The following is a 21409-nucleotide window of genomic DNA, read 5'->3' as shown; positions in this document are numbered from 1 at the left end:
ATAGACATAGATTAGATTGATACAGATATAGATATATAAATTAGATATAGATATAGATATAGATATAGATATAGATATAGATATAGATATAGATATAGATATAGATATAGATATAGATATAGATATAGATATAGATATAGATATAGATATAGATATAGATATAGATATAGATATATCCAGTGTGGTGGTGTCTGTAGCTCTTCTCTTGAGCACTGAGGTCTTGAGGTGTTGTTTCTATTGTGTTTTCAATTGCAATTCTGTTTCAATGCTCGGTTCTATAAACCTCCCACTTTTGTGTTGCTATAGCATATTTTATCCTTAATGGATTGTTCCTTTCCCCTTGTGTTGTTGGTTTTGTCCTGGTTGTCCAACTTCCCAAAGACCTGCCCTTTGTAGACGAATGTTCCCTGTTCCTCGTGCCACTGAATGTCAATCCCTTCTCATAATCGCCCCTTTCTCCAGAAACTTCCCTGTCCTTTTTGTATCCTTCGAGGCCCCATTGGTTTGTTTCAATTGTTTCCCTCCCCTCTAATTCCCTATTGGTTTAAACATTGCATTCCCCGCCTTGTGCTCCTCCCCAGGTTTCTCCCAGTTGGTTAAAGCTCTGTACCCTCCCCTGTTTAAAAACCCTCCTGCAGCCTGCATTTGTGTGTTTCTGTCGCTGACTCTCCTGGCAATAAACGCAGTTAGCAATCATACAGAAGACCTCTCCTTATTCCTTGTCCCTGCTCTTGACACTTTCCTCCTGTGCCATAGAGCAGTTGTGCCCTACAGCCGCACCCTGAATTGCGTGGCTTTTTGGGGGCAGCCCCCTCCTGGCCACGGTGCCGGGAGCCGGCTGGGCTGAAGAGCTCCGGCACCGCGTCACTGAGGCAGCCACTCCATCACGGAAGGCCTCGGGCTTGGCCAGCCAGCACAGACCCACCGTGTGCTCCTCAGGGTATCCCTTGGCATATCACAGCATTTAAGAGGTTGGATGGTTTTTCCCGCTGTTTTATTGACTGACTGTGTCCTTTGAGGACCAGAAGAGGAAGCAGAGCCTTAAATTGCAGATGAAGAGCAAATGGTGAAGCAAAGGCTTCACCTCTCCCGTGAAACAAAAGGACTGTGTTAGCCATGGCCCTCCCAAGGTGCCAAACTTCAAGCCAAGAAGCTGCTGACAGGAGTTTTAGCATTCAGGAACACACATTATAACAGGATATGATTATATGCAGGTGCTTTTATTGTGGAGCCCAGGGAATCAGGGGTACAGACCCAAATCTGGCTGCGACATGACTTTCGAGCTCAAAGTATTCTATATTCTGTTGTTATATAACTTACATGTTAATTTTTAAACTTATATTGTTCTATTGTATACATTAAACTTATTCAACCATGAGTTTCTTGTGATCTTGTACAAGTCACTGACTACTGTTTCTCATCATTCTTACGATGAAACGGTAATTATATTTAATTACTAAACAATCATCACATCTAACAATTATATCATTTACCATATACTAGCTACACATGTGCTATTTTAGCAAGTGCACGGCCTATGCTTTCCCAGAGTATTTTTCCCAGGCCCTACTAAGTTTAATTTTCCTTCTAACTCTTTAAATTGTCATAATTTTGAAACCCTTTTACTATCAGGAGGAAATCTGGCACTTGTTTCCAGCCAGAGAACACTCACTCCTCAGCATCGTGGGCTGTGGTAGACAGTGCTTGAGGGGCCCAGAAATCCTTGGATGTGATCTCCTGTGCCAGTGGCCAGAACACAGAGTAGTGAGACAGACTTGAGTGGGCTGGCCCAGTTCTTGGACAAACTGCCAGGCAGGATGAGCCCCCTCCCCAAGAAGGAAAATTCCACCCCTGAGGTCCATGCCCACCCAGGCCATGAGATCACAGCAGGATTGTGAGCTCACAGCAGGCTCTGGGGTCACAGCAGGCTGAGCTCACAGCAGGCTCTGAGGTCACAGAGGTCCCAGAGCCCCCTGGTTGCAGAGCACCACAAGGCCCCAGCAGGCAGTCCTGGAGCACAACTGCTGCGGCAGCAGCGGCGGTGGCAGCAGTGGTGCTGACATTGGGACAGCGGCCTCAGGACAGTGGTGGCAGCGAGAGCGGCGGGACTGGCACAGGGCAAGGCACCATGGCCCTTGCTCTGCGCCTCCTCCTCCTGCTCCTCCTGGCCATGGCCCTGCCTGCCAGGGCTGCCCAGGCTGCTCCGCTGCAAGCGCGGGGAGCAGGTGAGCCGGCAGCCTGGCTGCCCTTTCCCAGGACAGCGCTCCCTGCTCCCCGGGAAGCGCTGGGGATGGTTTTCCCCTGGGCTTTAGGGAGGGTTTCCTCTGTGGGAGGGAGTGAAGACTCGTGGGTCCTGGGCTGCTCCAGCTGCCCTCCCAGGGATGTGGCCCAGGGCCTACCAAAAGTGTGGAGACTGGCCAAGAGACAGCCCAGAGCTCCCCAGGCCCCTGTGCAGCTTTGGCCATGTCCATTCTCATCTGGCTCCCATGGCCTTTCCCAGCTGCCTTGCAGTGCCCAGTTCCCACAGGCAGAAGGGAATCCCAGCACACCATAGAAAATGTTCTCATTTGTGCTCCAATCTAGATGAGGTTGCTGGGAAGGCTTCCCATTCGCTTGGCTGCATAAAGTTGTGAAGCCCTTGGAGCCTCCTGCAGGCATGTTCTCACTGTCCCTGTTCTGTGGAAAGCAGCATTTCCTGAAGGAAGCAGTCGCTCATCGGTGCCAGCCTCTGCTGCAGGAAGGAAGGCGATGCCAGGCACGGACACAGGCACAGGAGGTGATTGCTGTGCCGGGCTCAGCCGGGCTCAGCCCTCGGCGGGGCTGTGTGGCAGCAACTCTTCCCCCAGGCCCTGCCCTTGCACGGCCCGGCAGCAGCCAAAGCTGGAGGCGCCTCGGCTTCCAGGCCTCTGGAACTGGACACAGCACTTGAGGTGCTGCTCAACCAGTGCCCAGCACAGGGGAAGAATCACTGCCCTGCTCCTGCTGGCCACACCATTCCTGATCCAGGCCAGGAGCCATTGGTCTTCTTGGCCACCTGGGCACTCTGCTGGCTCATGGCCAGCCTGCTGTCCCTCTGTCCCTGCAGGTCCCTTTCTGCCTGGCTGCTGTCCAGCCACTCTGTCCTCAGCCTGTAGCGCTGCAGGTTTGTTGTGGCCAAAGTGCAGGACCCGGCACTTGGACTTGTTAAACCTCACCTTGTTGGATTTGGGCCCTGGATCCAGCCTGTCCAGGTCTCTGTCCCTCCTACCCTCCAGCAGATCAACGCTCCCAGCCAACTTGGTGTCACCATGTGTCCTGGGTTGTAAAATAAGCTTGTATTCTATTTGCCATCTGTTGAAGGCAAACCTGTCGGACAGGTTTTGTTATCTCTCTCAGAGACAATGGTTTGCCCCGTAAAGGCAATGGTTTGTTTATACACTATTGACTGACTCCCTGCCGGGCTGGTAAGTGAGGGGGGTCCCGCCCAGAGGGGGAAGCCAAGCACTCTATTATGGTATAAAGGGGTAGCTTTTAGGGGGAGAAGCAGCTCGCTTTTGCTCTCTTCGCGGGATTCCCGGAGAAGCAGCTCTCTTCGGCGGCACTCGCAGCGAAGCAGCCGGCGCGCGCTGAGCCGACGGCGGCGGAGCTCAGAGGCAACCCCGGCGCAGAGGAAGACCGGCCCCACTGCCACCAGATCTTCAGAAGAAAACTATACCCTTCTAAAGATCACCACTGCAGCTACAATTCATCAGCCACTGCAAGGGAAGCAATTGTCCCAGCAGAACTGATACTAGCACCCCTCAGGTTCTGGACTTTTTTTTTCTTTAACTGGTTTTGTTTGTACCGATTGCATTTGCCTTTTTAAATTGTTGTCTAGTTTTCTCCTAGTAAAGAATTGTTACTCCCACTCCCATATCTTTGCCTGAGAGCCTTTTAATTTAAAGATCCTGGTAATTCAGAGGGAGGGGGGGTTTGCCGTTCTCCATTGCACAGGAGGCTTTGCCTTCTTTCACAGACTCCTGTCTTGTCGAACCAAGACACCATGGTTCCATGAGACCCCAGAGTGTCCCAATGGTCTCCATGATTCCAGAGGCTTCCCAGTGTCCCAATGTCCCTTTGGTTCCATGGGACCCCTTGGTGTCACAAAGTCCCTCAGATCCCTGGGCCCTGCAGTGTCACAATGTCACCGTGGTCCCCCAAGGCCCTGCAGTGTCACAGTGGATCCTTGGTTCCTTGAGGTCTGGCATAGCAGCAATGCTCTCCTTGGTTCCCCCTGTCTCCCATGCCTCCCACTGTCAGGCTTTACAAGGACACCTGGTCAATGATGGGAGTGGCAGTGGGTACCTACTCGAGGAGGCAATCATAAAAATTCCTCCCAACCCCCTGTGCCAAGCCAGGTGCCACTTCAGATCAGGTATGATCCCCTGGATCTGGAGAGTCAGCCAGATGGTTTAGAAGAAAATTATCTGCCGAGTGAGCCTCCCAATTATGATTCATCTGTGAGACAGATCACCACCTCTGTCCTAAGGTGACATCAAGGTGCTTGTATCCCCAGTCGTGTGTTCTGTTTATGTTTGATATTATGTTCTGTGCTTTCAGAACTGACTCTGAAAGTGAAGGTTTGTTTTGTCTTGTTATCAGCTGGCTCACCTCCCCCCATGGTCTGTTGTCTAGGAGAGGTGAGGGCTTGCTTGCTTTGCTTGCTTGTTTGGTTCCTTGCTTGCTCTCGCTCCTGCTTTTGCTTTTGCTTTTGCCTTTGCTTTTGCTTATTTGTTAGTTTAGCTAAGCAGTCCAAATTTTTCTCTAGACTGTTTTTTTCCTTTCCCTTTCCTGAGCAGCATTCCAACCTTTCCAGACTGGGACCTAGGAAACACCGAGAGTCTGCATTTTGTGATGTGCAGCAGGCAGCCCAGCTCCAGATACTGAGAACTGAGCAACCTCTCCCAGGAGTGGACTTTCTGAATTTATCATCTCTTCAGAGTGGTGAAAGAGTTTTTGTCATTTGATTTTGGTTTTTTATTTTTGGTTTTTACTTTTTTCTTTTGTGCTGGGGAGTGTTTTGCTTGTTAAATAAACAGGTTTTATTCACTTCTCTCTGAGGACAGTCTTCCCGAATCAGGTCAGGGGGAGGGACTGTGGGGATTTGCTTTCCGGGGGCTCCTTCCGGAGGTTTTCTCCCAAAATTGCCCTAAACCAGGACAATCTCTAACATCAAAAAGGAAAGAAGGGCAATCACGGTAGGTGACTCCCTTCTGAGGGGAACAGAGGGCCCCATATGTCAACCAGAGCCATCCCACAGAGAGGTCTGCTGCCTCCCTGGGGCCCGGGTACGGGATATCCCTGAGAGACTGCCTGGGCTGATTCAGCCCTCTGATTATTACCCACTGCTGATACCCCAGGCTGGCAGTGATGAGATTGAAAAGAGGAGTGTCAGGGCAATGGAAAGGGACTTTAGGGCATTGGGTCAGGTGGTTTATAGGACAGGGGCACAGACATTTTTTCCTCAGTCCCTTTGGAGTCTGAGAAAAATGGTGAAAGCAATAGGAAAGCTCACATTATCAACAAGTGGCTCACGGGTTGGTGTCATTGGCAAAATTTCAGATTCTTTAATCAGAGGGTGACTTTTACAGCACCTGGCCTGCTGGAACCAGATGGGCTCCATCTTTCTGGTAAGGGCAGAAGAATTTTAGCTCATGAACTGGAAGAACGTGTTGAGAGGGCTTTAAACTAGGTCTGAAGGGGGAGGGAGATGTAGCTGGTTTGTCTGAAAGCAGGCCCAAGGGTGGTAAGCCTGAGTGAGGGGTGAAATCAGCAGCCCAGCTGAGGTGCACACAGCGTGGGTCACAAACAAGAAGAGCTGGAGGCCATGGTGCAACAGCAGAGCTGTGATGGAATTGCCATCACAGAAACAGGGAGGGATGGCTCACGTGGCTGGAGTGCTGCATTAGATGGCTGCAAGCTCTTCAGGAGAGACAGGAAAGGGAGAAGAGGTGGAGCAGTGGCCCTTTATATTAGGGAGGGTTTTGTTGCTATGGGTGTTGAACCTAATGATGATGAAATTGAATGTCTCTGGGTGAGAATTAGGGGGAAGGCCAACAAGGCTGACATCCTACTGGGAGTGTGTTATTGTCCACCCACCCAGGAAGAAGAGGTGGACAACTCATTCTGTAAGCAGCTAGAGAATGTTTCTGGATCATCAGCCCTTGTTCTTTTGGTGATTTCAACCTGGTGGACATCTGCTGGGAACACAATACAGCTAAAAAGAGGCAGTCCAGGAAATTTTTAGGGTTGGTGGAGGACAATTTTTTGTCGCAGCTGGTGAGTGAGCCCACCAGGGGAGGGACTGTGTTAGATCTGATGTTTGCAAATAGAGATTGGCTGGTGGGAGATGTGGTGGTTGGAGGCTGCTTGGGGAATGGTGACCATGAAATTATAAAATTCTCAATATTTGGTGAAGTCAGGAGGAGCACTAATAAGGTTTTTACATTGGATTTCCAGAGGGCAGACTTTGCCCGATTTAGGAGACATTCAGACAGTTGCTTGGGAAGCAGCCCTTAAAAACAGAGGGCTTCAGGAAAGGTAGGTGTGTTTCAAAACAGAGATCTCAAGGGCACAGGAACAGACTGTCCCTGTGTGCCAAAAGATAAGTCAATGAGACAAACGTCTAGCCTGGATGGCAAAGGAGATTTTGGAGGAACTCAGGAATAAAAAGAGGATGTATCATCTTTGGAAGGAGGGTCAGGTCTCTCAGGAAGTGTTTAATGGGTCTGCTAGGGCATGTAGGAAAGAAATTAGGGAGGCCGAAGCTCAGTTTGAACTTGAAATGGCAACTTCAGTAAAGGCTAATAAAAAATGTTTTTATGAATATATTAATGGTAAAAGGAAGGGTAAGGTCAGCCTTTGTTCTTTATTAGATGTGGAAGGGAATTTAATAACTGCAGATGGAGAGAAGGCAGAGGTGCTTAACGCCATCTTTGCCTCAGTCTTTAGTGAGAAGACGATTTGCCTTCAGGACAACTGTCCTCCTGGGCTGGTAGATGGTGTCAGGGAGCAGAGTGGGCCACTGTTATCCAGGGGGAGGCAGTCAGAGAACTGCTGAGCTGCTTGGATGTTCATAAATGCATGGGACCAGATGGGATCCACCCCAGGGCGATGAGGGAGCTGGCAGATGAGCTTGCCAAGCTGCTCTCCATCATTTTCCAGCAGTCCTGGCTCACTGGGGAGGTTCCAGATGACTGGAAGCTACCCAATGTGATGCCCATTCACAGCAAGGGTGGGAAAGAGGATCCTGGTAATTACAGGCCAGACAGCCTGACCTCAGTGTCCAGTAAGGTCATGGAGCAGTTAACACTGAGTGTCACCACACAGCACTTACAGGATGGCCAGGGTGTCAGACCCAGGCAGCAGGGGTTTAGGAGGGGTAGGTCGTGTTTGACCAACCTGGTCTCCTTTCATGACCAGGTGACCCTCCTGGTGGGTGCGGGACAGGCTGTGGATGTGTCTATTTGGACTCCAGCAAGGCCTTTGGCACTGCCTCCCACAGCACACTCCTGGAAAAGCTGCAGCCCACGGCTGGGACAGGAGCACTCTGTGCTGGGCTCAGAACTGGCTGCATGGCCGGCCCAGAGAGTGGTGGTGAGCGGTGCTGCATCCAGCTGGGGACAGTCACCAGTGGTGTCCCTCAGGGCTCTGTGCTGGGCCAGCTCTGTTCAATGTTTTTATTGACCACATGGATGAGGGGATTGAGCCTTTCATTAGTAAATCTGCAGACGACACTAAGCTGGGAGCGTGTGTCCATCTGTTGGAAGATAGGAGGGCTCTGCAGGGAGGCCTGGAAGGGTTGGAGGGATGGGCAGAGTCAAATAAGATGAAGCTTATTAAATCCAAGTGCCCATCCCTGCATTTTGACCACAAACACCCCCTGCAACATTACAGGCTGGGGATGGTGTGGCTGGTCAGTGCCCAGGCAGAAAGGGACCTGGGGGCACTGGTCTAAAGCCGGTTGAACATGAGCCAGCAGTGTGCCCTGGTGGCCCAGAAGGCCAATGGCTCCTGGCCTGGATCAGGAATGGTGTAGCCAGCAGGAGTAGGGCAGTGATTCTTCCCCTGTACTTGCCCTGGTTGAGCAGCACCTCAAGTGCTGTGTCCAGTTCTGGGCCACCCAGTTTGGGAAGGTCATGGAGGACCTGGAGCGTATCCAGAGAAAGGCAGCAAGGCTGGTGAGGTGCTTGGAACACAAGTCCTGTGAGGAACAACTGAGGGAGCTGGGGTTGTTTAGCCTGGAGAAGAGGAGGCTCAGAGGTGACCTTATCACTCTCTACACTCCCTGAAAGGTGGTTGCAGTCAAGTGGGGGTTGGTCTCTTTCTCCTCACAGCAGCTGACAGAACCAGAGGACACAGTCTTATGCTGCACCAAGGGAAATTTAGATTGGATATTGGGAAAAATGTTTTTTATGGAAAGGGTGATAAAGTACTGGAATTGTCTGTCCAGGGAGGTGGTGGAGTCAGCATCCTTGGATATGTTTAAAAAAAGACTGGATGTGGCACTCAGTGCCATGGTTTAGCTGAGGTGGTGTTAGGGCATGGATTGGACTTGATGATCTTAAAGGTCTCTTCCAACTCAGTAATTCTGTGTTTCTGTGATTATGTGACATCACACAGCAGGCTGTGAGGTCAGAGAGTGTGCTGTAGGACATCACACAGCAGGCTGTGAGGTCAGAGAGTGTGCTGTGACATTATAGGGTGGCTGTGCTACATCACTGAAGGTGCTGTGACATGACAGGATGGGTCTGTGAGGCCACAGAGGTGCTGTGTGACATGATAAGTGAGTTCTGACATCACAGAGCAGGCTGTGACATCACAGAGCAGGCTGTGACATCACAGAGGAGGTTTGACATCACAGAAGAGTTTGTGATGTCACAAATCTGTCTATGACATTTCAGGCTGGCTGTGTGATGTCACAGAATGGGCTGTGAGGCTACATAGAAGACTCTGCCATCATAGAGAAGGCCTCTGTGACATCACAGAGCAGCTGTGTGATGTCACAGAGAAGGCTGAGACAATAGAGAGTGGGTTGTGCCATCACAGAACTGATTGTGAAAATTTAGAGCAGGCTGTGACATTAAAGGGAGACTGTGACATCACAGGCTGGGCTGTGACGCCACAGGGCAGATTTTGTGACATCACAGAGCAGATTGGGACCTCAAAGAGTAGGCTGTGACATCACAGAGCAGCTGTATGAAATCCCAGGTGGCCTGTTACATCTCAGAGTGGGCTGTGTGACATCGCAGGGGCTGTGTGACATCCCAGGGGTCCTGTGACATTACAGGGGCTGTGTGACATCACAGGGGCTGTGTGACATCACTGGGGCTCTCTGACATCACAGGGGCTGTGTGATTTCACTGAGGAGGTCACTCTGCCCCAGTTTCCCCCAGAGAAGTCCAACACTGCTCATGCACAGGGGGGTCCCCTGTCCCCCCGGGTCCCCCCGCCCCCGTTGCCGCAGCCTCCCCCAGAGGATGTTCCACGAGATCAACCCCAGAGCCCGACACAGGGACGGGGGCTGGGGCTGTGGGGGGTGGGACGGGGGGACAGGGACCCCCTGGCAGTGTCCCTGTGTCCCCCAGGGCCAGAGCCTGGGCCAGGGCTCCTTCACCCTGTTACCAACGAGGGCTTGAGAGTGCTGAAAAGTCCCCGGCAAGGGAGCAGCAAAAACCAGATTTAATATTAAGCGACAGCACCACAAAGTTCCTTGGCAAGAGTCACTCTGCTCCTGACTGAACACTTCAGGCACCCCTAGGAAACAAATCAACCACAAATCCAAACAAAATCCAGAAATGATCAGAGAACTGTCCCTTTATGTGGCATAGGGACACATAGGACAGTGAGGGCAAGGATAAAAGGAATATGGCCCAAAAGCTGAACAGAGGTCAAATTTAACAGGACTTAAATTATACCTTAACCTTAACTTCTACCTTCAACTTCAAAATTTAACAAAAGAACAGAGTTTAACAGTATTTAACCTAACTTACAACCTATGACTTTTCAATTTAATAGAGGAATATCATTTAATACTATTTAGCTCAGCTTATAACTTATAGCAAAAGAACAACTCTTAGCAGCATTTAACTTAGCTTAGGCTGCATGACTTGACCTCACTTACAGGCCTGACTGGCTCAGCTATCCAGGGCACTCGGAGCCCTCAGGGAGCAGCATTTCTGCCACATTCCCCAGCACAGGCACTCCTGTGTGCACACAGACACAGAGAGTCAGTGCAAGGCACCTGTGAGAAATTCCCCTGAGGGCGGGGAAATGCTCCCTGAGGATGCTTTGGCATCTCCCCAGCAGGGAAGGGTTGAGCCTGGAGGAGTGGGGGGATCGGCCCAGGCTCCCTCGTTGTTTCGGGATCCCCGAATTCAGCAAACGGGAGAGTTCCCGGCTTGGAGAGGCCCCACTCAGAGGGAGTCGCTGGCCCAGGAGAGCTCCAAGGGCTCCTTTTGGAGCGCTGTTTGTAGGGCCCCAAGAGAGGGGCTGCAGTCCCAGCCATGTTTCATCCTGGCCGCACTTGGCATCAGCAGCTTTCTTTGGCAGGGTGAGAACAGGGATGTTGTGCCACTGAGGGGACACAAACAATTCCCAGGGCTGCTCCTAAAGTAACCAGGAGCTGGCTGGGCAGCAGCAGTGCCTGGAGCAGACAGTGTTTGTGATGAGCTCCAGAGGAGCTGAGCCCAGGGGCTGCTGGCCAAGGCCGAGGCCCAGTGAGCATTTCTCAGCTGGCAGGGCAGCCTGAGAAGGGGAGGAGGGAATGCACCAGCAAGGAGCCATTGTGACACTGTGGGGCCTGTGAGACCAAGGGGCCATTGTGACACTGTGGGGCCTGTGAGACCAAGGCACCATTGTGACACTGTGGGGCACCATGGAACAATGGACACCATTGTGACACTTGGGGGACACATTGGATCATGGAGACCATTGGGATACTATGATACCCAATGGAATCAGCAAATCATTGTGACACTGTGAGGCCTCATGGAACCAGTGAGACCATTGTGACCCTGGGGTCCCCACAGAACCAAGAGGACCATTGTGACACTGTGGGGCCTCGTGTCATCAGTGGTCCATTGTGACACTGTGGAGCCAAAGGAGATCATTGTGACACTGCAAACCCCCATGGTCCAAAGGCCCATTGTGACATTGTGGGCCTCATGGATCAGAGGACTCACGTGTCATTGTGGGGCCTGGGGAACCATGGAGACCATTGGGACACTCCATGGCCTCATGGAATCTTTGGAACCATTGTGAAACTAGGAGGTCTCATGGAACCCAGGGGCTATTGTGACACTGTGGGACCCCATTGAACCAAGGGTCCATTGTGATACTGTAGGTCTTCTTGTAATCAAAGAGCAATTCTGACACTGTGGGACCCCATGCAACCAAAGGAACACAGAACAGGTCTGGCTGCTTTGGCCTCCCGTGGACTGCCTGACTGGTCCAGCTGACCTTGGCATGTTAAAGGTCTCTTCTCCTCTGCTACTGGGGCTCACTGGGACAGGAAACACTGGGGCTCCCTGCTTTCCTTTCAGTGGAAAAGAACTCTCCTTCTCCTCCAAGTGCCCATGGCCAGAACTGGGATTTTACGTCCAAGTGTCCTTTTATCCCGGGATTGTTCCCATAGGAATATTGCCAGGACAAGTCTGGTTGGAAGTGGTTTCATGAGGGTCACCTCTCATCTGTGCCCAAAACACTGGGGAAGGCTCCATGCTTTCCTTCCTATGGGAAAGAATTGTCCTGTTGTGTGTTTTTCTTTAGTTTGATATTTGTTCTGTGTATGTTCAACCCCCAACCCCTAATCTCCTCCCTTGCCCAGTTTTCAATCTTCCCAAACTCTTCCCTACCCCCCTCCTCTCCAAGATGTCAATCCTCCCTTTTCCCTGCCCCTTTCCCCAGAACATTCCCTGTCACTCCTCGTAGCCTCCTCCCCTGCTTCCAGAGCATTCCCTGTCTATTTAGTGAGGCTCAACACCCTTTTGGTTACTTTGTGTTACTCCTCTCCCCTGTTTCCCCTGATAGGTTTGTGCTATGTTAGTCCCTCCTTAGACTCTTCCCCAGGCGTACCCTCAGTGGTTGCTGTTCCTATACCCCGCCTCTTGAGTTCTGGTATAAAACCTTTGTTCGCCCTCCCCAGAGGGTCTTGGGGCTCACTGAATGAAACCATCCTGTTCACCCCCAAGTCCCGTGTTGCCTCCCCACGCCAAGTGGGACTGCAGAGCTTCACAGGGGGAGCAGCCGCCCGTTCTCTTCCCTCTCACCGCCCAGCACTCCACTGCTCGGGGTATCGCGGCGAGAGAGGCTGCCCACATTACAACACTGTCCTGCTTCTCCAGGTGCCCATGGCCAAAATTGTGATTCTGTCTCCAAAATTCCCTATATCCAGAAGCTGCCTGCAGACAATCTGCCATTCCTGACAAGTCTGGCTGACCTTGGCCTTGTGAGGCTCTCCTCTGCCTTCCAAACACTGGGGCTCTGTGCTTTGCTTCCTATGGAACAGAACTCTTCTTATCCAGGTGCCTATGTCCAGAATTGGGATTTCACCTCCAACATTGCCTGGTGTGAAAGACTGGAGGAGATTGTTGGCTGGAAACATTTTGTGTGTGGGGGAGGAAGGGGCAGGTCCAGCCTTGCCCGGCCCTGGAACCCCAGCCCTGCCCTGCCCTGGAACCCCAATCCCCCCAGAGCCTCTATCCCAGCCCAGCAGTGTCTGCCAGTCCCTGCCACAGCACAGGCAATGCTCCACAGCCACCTCTGGAGCTCCAGCCCAGCTCCTGAGTGACCAAATGACCCCAAGTCCTCCCTGGGGCTGGGGCAGCAGAACTCAGAGGCACCAGCAGCTCCAGCTGTGAAATGGAGTGTGGGATGGGGCTGTGAAAGCCCTGCCTGGGCTGTGCCAAGCAGGACACACAAGCCCTGACCCTCATCCCCCAAGCAACTCTCTCAAGACGACATTTAAAAGGAATTACAATTATTTGTGTACTCTGAGTTAGATTCACTGGAGAAATAGTGCCCTGCAGCTCATTAACATTCAGAATACTTGAACAAGCCAAGCCTCTGGGAATAATTTGATTTAAGTTTTCAAATCTTTTGTGATTAATTAGGCAGGCTTTAGTAGTGTATTCAAAGTGAATGCTTTATTTTTACAAAGACACAGAAAAGATTTGTTAGGTCCTGTTTCATTTTTTTACTCCACATAAATGAATATGTGCAATCTCCACTTGACACTGAATCCAAGTACCTCCTCATGCAGTTGGAATAGATATGAAAATCAAGACCCTTGATGGCTGACAATCCATCAGACTCTGTCCCTACCCCCACCCCACCATTTCCCCCATCCAAGCCCTGGCACTCAGAGCAGCCTTGTGCAAATCTGAGCTCCCTCCAGCCCAGGCTGCACCTGCAGGTTTCAGCTCCTTGGCTCCAACTCCCACCTGCTTTCCTTGGAGTAAGAGCTGCCTGAGACACAGAGGGATGTTCATTTCTTGTCAGCCAACAAGGCAAAGGGAAGGCACAGCTCCATCAAATGCAGAAGTCATTCCTCTGCTGGCTGTTAAATCCACTTGGCACAGTAGCCAGTCTCAGAGCAATGGAAAACACTTTCTGTGCCCACCACAGATCCCAAGGTTCCCCCAAACCCTCCGTGCCCCGATTCTGCCCAGATTTGCTCTTTCCACACACGAGTCACAGGCTGAAGTCAGGAGCTCCCTCCATGCCCAAAGGGAGGAAAAGAGAGAAAGTGGATGAAGAGCTCTCCTGTGCAGAGCCAAGGTCCCAAGTGCCCCTGCAGTGGGAACCACAACTCATCAGGTTTGTGCCCTTTGGGCTCAGGGATGGTGACACTCAGAGGCACAGAAAGGTTTCTTGCCAACAAACAGGAGTTGAACATTTGAACAATTTAATAACCATCACAGACTTTCCTTTTTCTTGGAACTGTTTGAACCTGCTCTGGACTGAAAACCCAGAAAAACACCAGCAGCTCACACCTGTGGCCCACCGAGGTCTGGGACCCTGCATTCCAGTGCCAGAGGGACTGAGAAGAGACCGAGTGAGCCAACTACAACCCACCAAAAGGACTTTCTGAATTGCCACCTCTTCAGAACTCTGAGGGGGTTTATTTCATATTATTCATGCTTGTGAATACTTTACTTATTAAATAAACTGTTTTTTTCCACTTTTCTCCAGGGAAGTCTTCTCCTGAAATAGTAGGGAGAAGGGCCGCTTGAACTTGATTTGTAGACGGACTCCTTTTGGAGGTTTCCTCACAAAATTTGCCCGAAACCAGGACAAACAGTCACAATTGTGCCACTTCACCAGTGGCACAACTCCCCAGCCCCCCAGGAAAAGAAAGGACATGTCAAGTTCTCCAAACACTTGGCCTGCATTTCTGCAAATGTCGTGCTGCATACACAGTGCAGTGTGGAAAGCCAAGAGAAGCTGCAGCAGGTGGCAAATCTTGGGACAGAAGCTCGACCTTGTTCTCCATGAGAGGTTCTTGTCAAGAGCAGACAGGAGAAGATTCCTGGAGAAGTGGAACAGCTTTGCAGAAGTGAAATGAAAATGAAAGAAAGTATCTAAGATCTTTTCCTCTTTATTTCTATGCTCCCCTTTGCCATGTTGCACGACTTCTCCATGCCATGAATTCCAAATGGATCTCACCTCTAAGATGGGTCACTTAGCAAGTTATAAACACTGAAAAATAGCATGAGCTACACGCAGTTTTCCTTCCCCTGTTTTTATTGGAAAGCAACGCTGGAGACATAAGTGCAGTGCTTGGGTCAGGTAGGAATCCTACAGCAAGGGAATGTGCCCCAAGGGTGTTTGAGCCTCAGCAAGGACAATGCACAGCAGCGACACAGCAGAGGGTATTCCTCTGCCAGTGTGCAGGAGTCAGGACTCTGGATCTGGGCTCCACACTGCAAAGTTCCCGTGTCTGGACAGACGAAGGGGCTGTCCCCGGGGCGCGCGGGGCTCGGCCGTGGGGCTCGTGGGGCGAGCGGGGAACGGACACGCGGACAAACGGCCTCGGTGCTTCAGTTGCAGAGGCAGCAGCGGCGGCGGCGGCAGCAGCGGCGGCAGCAGCGGCGGCAGCAGCGGCAGCAAAAGCAGTTTTTCTCTTCTTTCTCTTCTCCCTCCCCCGCTCTCGGACACCTTCCCCTCGGTGTCCTTCCCCGGTGTCCCTCTCCTCTCCCCGCCTCCTTCTCCCCATGCCGGGCCGGGCCATGCCCCCGGCCCGCCCCCGGCCCCGGGCGGGGCTGCCCCGTCCCCGGCCCCGCCCGCCCCGCCGCGGTCTCGCCTCCGCCCGGCTCTGGCCGTGCTGGCGGTGGCGCTGCCGGGCGGGCGTCAGTGCCTGGGGCTGGGCCGGCATCGCCGCCCTTTGGCTCCGCCTGGCCCGAGCCCGGCCCCGGCCCCGCCGCAGGGTCCGGCCCCGGCGCCGGCGCCTCCCGGGCCCCGCGGAGGACACACGCGGCACGGCCGCTCCCGCCGCCCCCGCTGCGGCTTCCCCGGCCCGAGCTCCGCCGCTCGGCAGCGCGGCCGCCGGCCCCGAGCCTCCCGTGTCCCGTTGCCGAGACCGAAGGCCTGGGGATGGCCGGCCCGAGGCGCTCGGGGGGCGCTCGGGGGCCGCTCCTGGCCCCGGGCCGAGCGCTGACAGCCGCGTCCCGCCCGCAGGGAAGGCGCAGGAGGCCCTGCAGGAGCGGTACCGAGTGGGTTCGCTGCTGGGGCGCGGCGGCTTCGGCAGAGTGTTCGCAGCCACGCGGCTCTCGGACGGCGCCCCGGTGAGCGGCGGGGCCGGCGGCGGGCACGGAGGAGGAGGAGGAGGAGGAGGAGGAAGGAGAAGGAGGAGAAGGAAGAGAAGGAGCAGGAGGAAGGAGGGAGAGGAGGAGAAGTGGGAAGAAGGGAGAGGAGGAGGAGGAGGAGGATGGAGGAGGAAGTGAAGGAGGAGGAGGAAAGAGGAGGCAGAGCAGGAGGAGAAGGAAGGAGGGAGAGAAGAAGGAGAAGGAAGGAGGGAGAGGAGGAGAAGGATGATGGAGGAGGAAGAGAAGGAGGAGGCGGAGGAGGAGGAGAGGGAAGCAGGAGGATGGGGCTCGGCAGGGCGGGCGGCGAGCTCAGCCCGCTGCTGCCTTTGGCTTGCAGGTGGCCATCAAAAGGGTGCCACGGAACCGCGTCCGGCGCTGGGGCGAGCTGGTGAGTGAGCGGGGCCAGCGGGAACAGCTGGGCCGTGCCGGGCGGGGATGAGGCGAGGCCCGGCATGGGGGAAGCCACCAGGACGCCTCGATGGGGAGCGGGCGTGGGGCCAGCGCAGGGCGCAGAGCATCCCGGGCTGGCTGAGGGGTTCCCCTGCCCTGGCACGACATCAGTCCCACTGGTGGCACCGTGGTCCTCCCGCAGCCCGACGGCACCAGCGCACCCCTGGAGATCGTCCTGCTGGACAAGGTGTCCACCGGCTTCCCTGGTGTGGTCCAGCTGCTGGAGTGGTTTGAGCTCCCCAACAGCATCGTGATGGTGCTGGAGCGGCCGGAGCGGTCTCAGGACCTCCTGCATTTCATTCGGGCACGGAGGTTCCTGTCTGAAGAGGTGGCACGGGAGCTGTTCCGCCAGGTGCTGGAGGCCGTGCGGCACTGCACCAGCCGCGGGGTCCTGCACCGTGATATAAAACCAGAGAACATCCTGGTTGACCTGGCCACTGGCCAGGCAAAATTGATCGACTTTGGCTGTGGCACCTACCTGCAGGACACAGCCTACACTGACTTTGCAGGTGAGCCCGGGCAGGGGTGTGCTCCTGGTCCCACCATCTCATGGCCCAACATCTCACAGGCCAAGCTGGGTGTGGCAGTGGGGATTATCCCTTTTGCTGCCAGTCAGAGTACTGAGTCTTTACCTGAGCTGCTTTTGAGTGGGGCTGGGTGGGGAGGCATCTTCCAGCCCTGCTGGCAGCCTTCACCCAGCACTCTGCCTGGGGCTGGGGTTGGAGCAGCAGCAGCCAGACTGACAAAAGCACCCGTGGGTGGGGGTAGCAGAGGAGGGGGCCAGGACCAGTGCACCAGCCAGTTTGGTGTGCAGGTGAGAGGAAGGGCTTGGACTGCTCCACTCACCTTGTTTCCATAATATTTTATGAAAACATAAAATATTGCCTTCATAATATCTTTGGGGCACTGCAGGCAGGGAGGATAAGGACCTGTTTTTTCCCCCACCCCTGAGTGGGTTTTTGCTTTACATGTCATGGTCAGGCCTTGCTGGGGCTTCTGCTGCCCTCTTCCAAAACCAGTGGCTTCTTGTCCAGCCCTGAGTTTGTACACAAGTCCCAAGTATTGGCGAGAGTGCAGCAGTCACCCCGTGTGTCACTGGGGCAGCCCCTGCATGCCCAGGGATGCTGGGGCCAGGCTCTGTGTCGTGGTTTGACATGGAAAGATAATTTTTCCCGGAAGGAAGAGGTCAATTTAGATATTGACCAATTGAAAGTAGACACGCCTCTGAGAACACAGAGGGGTTGAAAGCAGAATTCCCAGGGGAACTCGCTCTCTTTGGTTCCGGTCAGCGTGCAGTGCAGACCTTCCCCCCCCAGCCACGAGCTGGGTGGGGGAGGGGAAGCCCCCATGGCCTGATGGAGGTAACTCCGAAGGGTGGAGGGACTGGAACCGGGCTGGCCCCTGCAGATGGAAGGGTGGAAGAAATCTGGGATGTCTCCATTTCCCCCCCCAGAGTTCCTCTCCCGAGAGGGAGAGAGAAAGCCGCAAGGAAGGAGGAGCGGGGGGAGCTGCAAGGTGCCCAGTTGTGTGGGAGTTGCTGGATGTCCGGGCATCGAGCCATCCTGGGAGTTCGGACTTTTAACCCTTCCTTGAGAAATGAAAGCTTTGTGAATTTTCCTTTCCCCTCCTCGGTTTGAAAGAGAGGAAGAGGGACACCTTGGACCCTAGGATGGGATGTTGGAAGGAGGAATTCTGGATGGGAGGGGGACAAGGAGTGGCTTTTGGCTGGACTTTTCCGTGTTAGCCACAACCTGAACCAAATCTTCTCCTTCAAGAGGGACTGTGTTTTGGGAGGATGCCAGTGAGTCAAGAGACCTGCTTCAGCTGGGAAAAAGACAAAATTGGAGTGAACAGAGAAAAGGTTGGGGGGTTTGTGGTGGCGCCCCCTTTCCCTGGAAAGGAAAGAGAAGAGAAGAAGATCTCTGTTCTTGAGCCCTCGGCCCCAGGGGAAAATGGGGGGGACTGTGGTCCCAAACAATGAAAAACTGAACTGTTGTTTTCTCCCCTCTTGGCAGGGCATCCTTGAAAGGAAAAATCCTAAAGGCAGTGACCATCCATGCATTGGTGGTGAGAGCACTGTGCATGGAAAGGAGAAGGGTCACCATGGCAAACTTTTTCTCCGGGCGGTGCCATGTGTGACATGGAAACACAGGATGTGGAGCTGTGTTTCTTGGGGGGTCTGTGGCACAGGAGAGACTCTGTTCCCTCGATGGACTGAGTATCGATTGCTTGGAGGGTGGAAACCTGATTGGGGTCCAGATTGTGTCTCACTGTGGTTTGTTGGAGTTGGGTGGTGGGGGGGAGGAATGTTTTGCAAGGTTTTCATTTGGATCTTTGTGTGGTTTTTTTTTCCCTTCTTTAGTTTTCTCTTTTCTTTTGTAGTGGTAGTTTAATAAAGTTTTTTTTCCCGTTATCAAGCTTGGGCCTGCTTTGCTCTATTCTAGATTCCACTTCACAGCATTCCAGGTAGGGATCACATTTTCATGGGGGCACTGGCCTTGTGCCAGTGTCAAACCATGACACTCTGGAAGCAGCAGCATCCCCCTGATGAACTCCATCTCTATTCCACAGGAACACTGTCATACAGCCCCCCGGAATGGACCCGCTTGGGCTGGTACCATGGCGAGGCAGCAACGATCTGGTCCCTGGGCATCCTGCTGCACCAGATGGTCTGCGGGCAGCACCCTTTCAGGAGGGGCCGGAAGATCAGCTGGGACCATCAGCTCTCGCTGCCACAGCGGCTCTCTCCAGGTGGATCCTCATCTCTGGCCACGGGGGAATACCAGTGCTGGGAGACAGCAGCGGGCTCGTGAGCATCTCGCTCTGGCAGCCGCTGAGGAGGTGGCACATGTCCTGCTCTCCTGCTCTCCTCCACAACAGGGAATTGATGGGAAAGTTAAGCCCAGCTGGGAGCACAGAAGCAGCATGACCTGGGCATGGGAAGAGTGGGGCAAAGCAGACAGGAGCCTTCTCTAGCTGACTGGTGGTTTCTGGTTTTTCTGCCCAGCGTGCCAAGAACTTATCAGGTGGTGTTTATCCATGCACTTCTTGGACAGACCTTCCTTAGAAGACCTGTTCTGTGAACCTTGGATACAGGATAGTCACCTGTCATAGATGAAGGGAGAGAGCCTCATGCACACTTTGCTGCAGGGCCCTGGTAAGTTACAGCTCCACACATGCCCTGGCAATCAGAATCAAGGAAACCCAGACTTTTTTCCTTGCCTATATCAATGCACTGGGGTTGTTTGGTGGGAATATGCAGCCCTTGTGCTGGAGCGGAGCTGCTCTGCCCAGCACTGGTGGCTGCCATCCAAGGTGGTTTTGCTTGTCCCAGTTGCCTGACAGCTGGGGCCCTGGGCAGAGCCCTGACAGCCTGGTCTTGACCCCCAGGGAAGGAGAAGGAGCCCCTGGAGAAGCTGTACCAGGTGGGGCTGCTGGAGACAGCGAGGACAACATCAAGGATGACAACCTCTTCCTCAACTTGGACACTGGCAGCTGAAGATGATGAACTTTTGGCACCTTCTCCAAAGCCAGGCTCCACAGCGGATTTGCAGATGAGTCCACAGCCGGGGAAATGCTCCCAGATTTGGGCATTGCTCAGACTGGCTGGGAACAAAAGGTTCCCCCTGTGCTGGGGCAGAAGCAACTTCAGTCGGCTGCCCAGCTGGTTTTTGGCAGGGCTGGGGGCATGGGTTGTGGTGGATACAAAATGGGAGTTTGCTCCTGGCCCTGCTAACAGCCCCCACCACCCAGCATGGACTGGGCTGAGGCTGGGGCTGGGGCAGCCAGCCCGACACAAACAAACCCCCATGGTGGGAGCAGAGGTGGGACTCCAGAACCTGTGCAGGGGCTGCTTTGCTTTGCAGGCAAGGAATGGCTTGGGCTGCTCCACATCCCTTGTTTACTTTGGGATCACTGTTATTTTGGGAGGCAGTGCAGGAGGGAAGAAAGAAAGTGTGGGCTTCTCTCCCCCATGGGTGGGATTTTCCCTAGCATGTGGGGGTTGGGCCTTCCTCAGACCCCTGACAGAGATAAGAGTTTTTTTCTTGCTTCCCCTTGTCTCTAATCACTTTTCAACAATTTGTTGTTTGTTTTTCTCGAGGAAGCGTTCATTGTAAGGTCCAGTCAGGATTGGGAAGTGCTTGGGAGCAGCTGCAGCGTGGATGGGCCGTGCCCTTGGAGAAGGCTGAGGACATCGTTTGGGACCAGCTTTTCTCCCAGCAGAGGATGGCGTGAGGTGAGTCCCGACCTGCTTGGCATGGTGGGATCAGAGCTTTTGGGAGATGGCAACAAGCACAAGGAGTCTCCTGCTCTGGGCAGCTGCTGAGGGCTGGGTGTGCTGTGGCTGGCTGCTGGCTGGGAATGTCCTGCCCTCCTGCTCTGCTCCCAAAGGCAGCAGTGATGGGCAGCTCTGGGCACGGCTCTGGGCACAGCCAGCATGGCCTGGGCTCTGTGGGCAGCTGGGACAAGGGGACAGGAGCCTTCAGCTGACGGGTGGTTTCTGGTTTCTCTCCTTGCAGCCGGGCTCTGCGGGTGCTGAGGCTGCTCTGGGCTCTGCCAGGGCTCTGCTGGGCTCTGCCCTGGGCACAGCTGGGCTGGCTCTGCCCTCCCATTGCTATGACAGCTTTGCATCAGACGAGCCCGTTTGAGCACAGTGCCTGAGCTTTCTCCTTTGGCAGGTGAGTGAGACTCTCCTGCAGGCCAGGAGATTGCAGCTGGGGTCACACATTCAATTGGCAAGGACCCAAACTCTCCACAGTCCCAGCTGACCCCCTGAATCTCTGCAGGAATGCCTGGATCTCCACTGTTCATTCTTCATTTCTTTTTGGCTGTAATTGTGTAGTTTCACTCTCTTCCTCCTCTAGAAGTGCCATGAGTGGCCAAAGCTGGCAAGTGAGCCGTGTTCCTGAGGCAGTGCAGTCTGGAGCTGATGGATGGAGAATTGCCCTTCCCACTTCCAAAGCAGAGCAAAAAGCCGTAAGTGGGATTTTTCATCCGTAAGAAACCCCTGGCAATTTCAGAGGGAATGTGCAGCTCATTCCCAGAGTGAGAAGGAAGGTCATCTTCTAAAGGATTTGGGGTTTGACAGAGTTTAGATTCCCAGTCCTGTCTGGAGTTGGAAGGGCCCCAATCAA

At 53.7% G+C, this 21409-nt stretch overlaps 1 protein-coding gene across 1 annotated transcript; it reads left to right on the top strand.

Annotated features, from left to right (window-relative positions):
- Positions 1–1431: 1431 nt before the first annotated feature.
- On the top strand, positions 1432–19388 carry LOC144247812 (serine/threonine-protein kinase pim-1-like). Its single transcript, XM_077789468.1, has 6 exons — positions 1432–1439; positions 15374–15803; positions 16162–16212; positions 16417–16783; positions 18846–19025; positions 19282–19388. The coding sequence occupies exons 1-6, from the start codon at positions 1432–1434 to the stop codon at positions 19386–19388; spliced, it is 1143 nt and encodes a 380-aa protein (XP_077645594.1).
- The last annotated feature ends 2021 nt before the right edge of the window (positions 19389–21409 follow it).

Source organism: Lonchura striata, chromosome 34, assembly GCF_046129695.1.
Source record: "Lonchura striata isolate bLonStr1 chromosome 34, bLonStr1.mat, whole genome shotgun sequence".
Classification (NCBI taxonomy): domain Eukaryota; kingdom Metazoa; phylum Chordata; class Aves; order Passeriformes; family Estrildidae; genus Lonchura; species Lonchura striata.
This window is presented reverse-complemented; position numbering and strand designations above follow the sequence as displayed.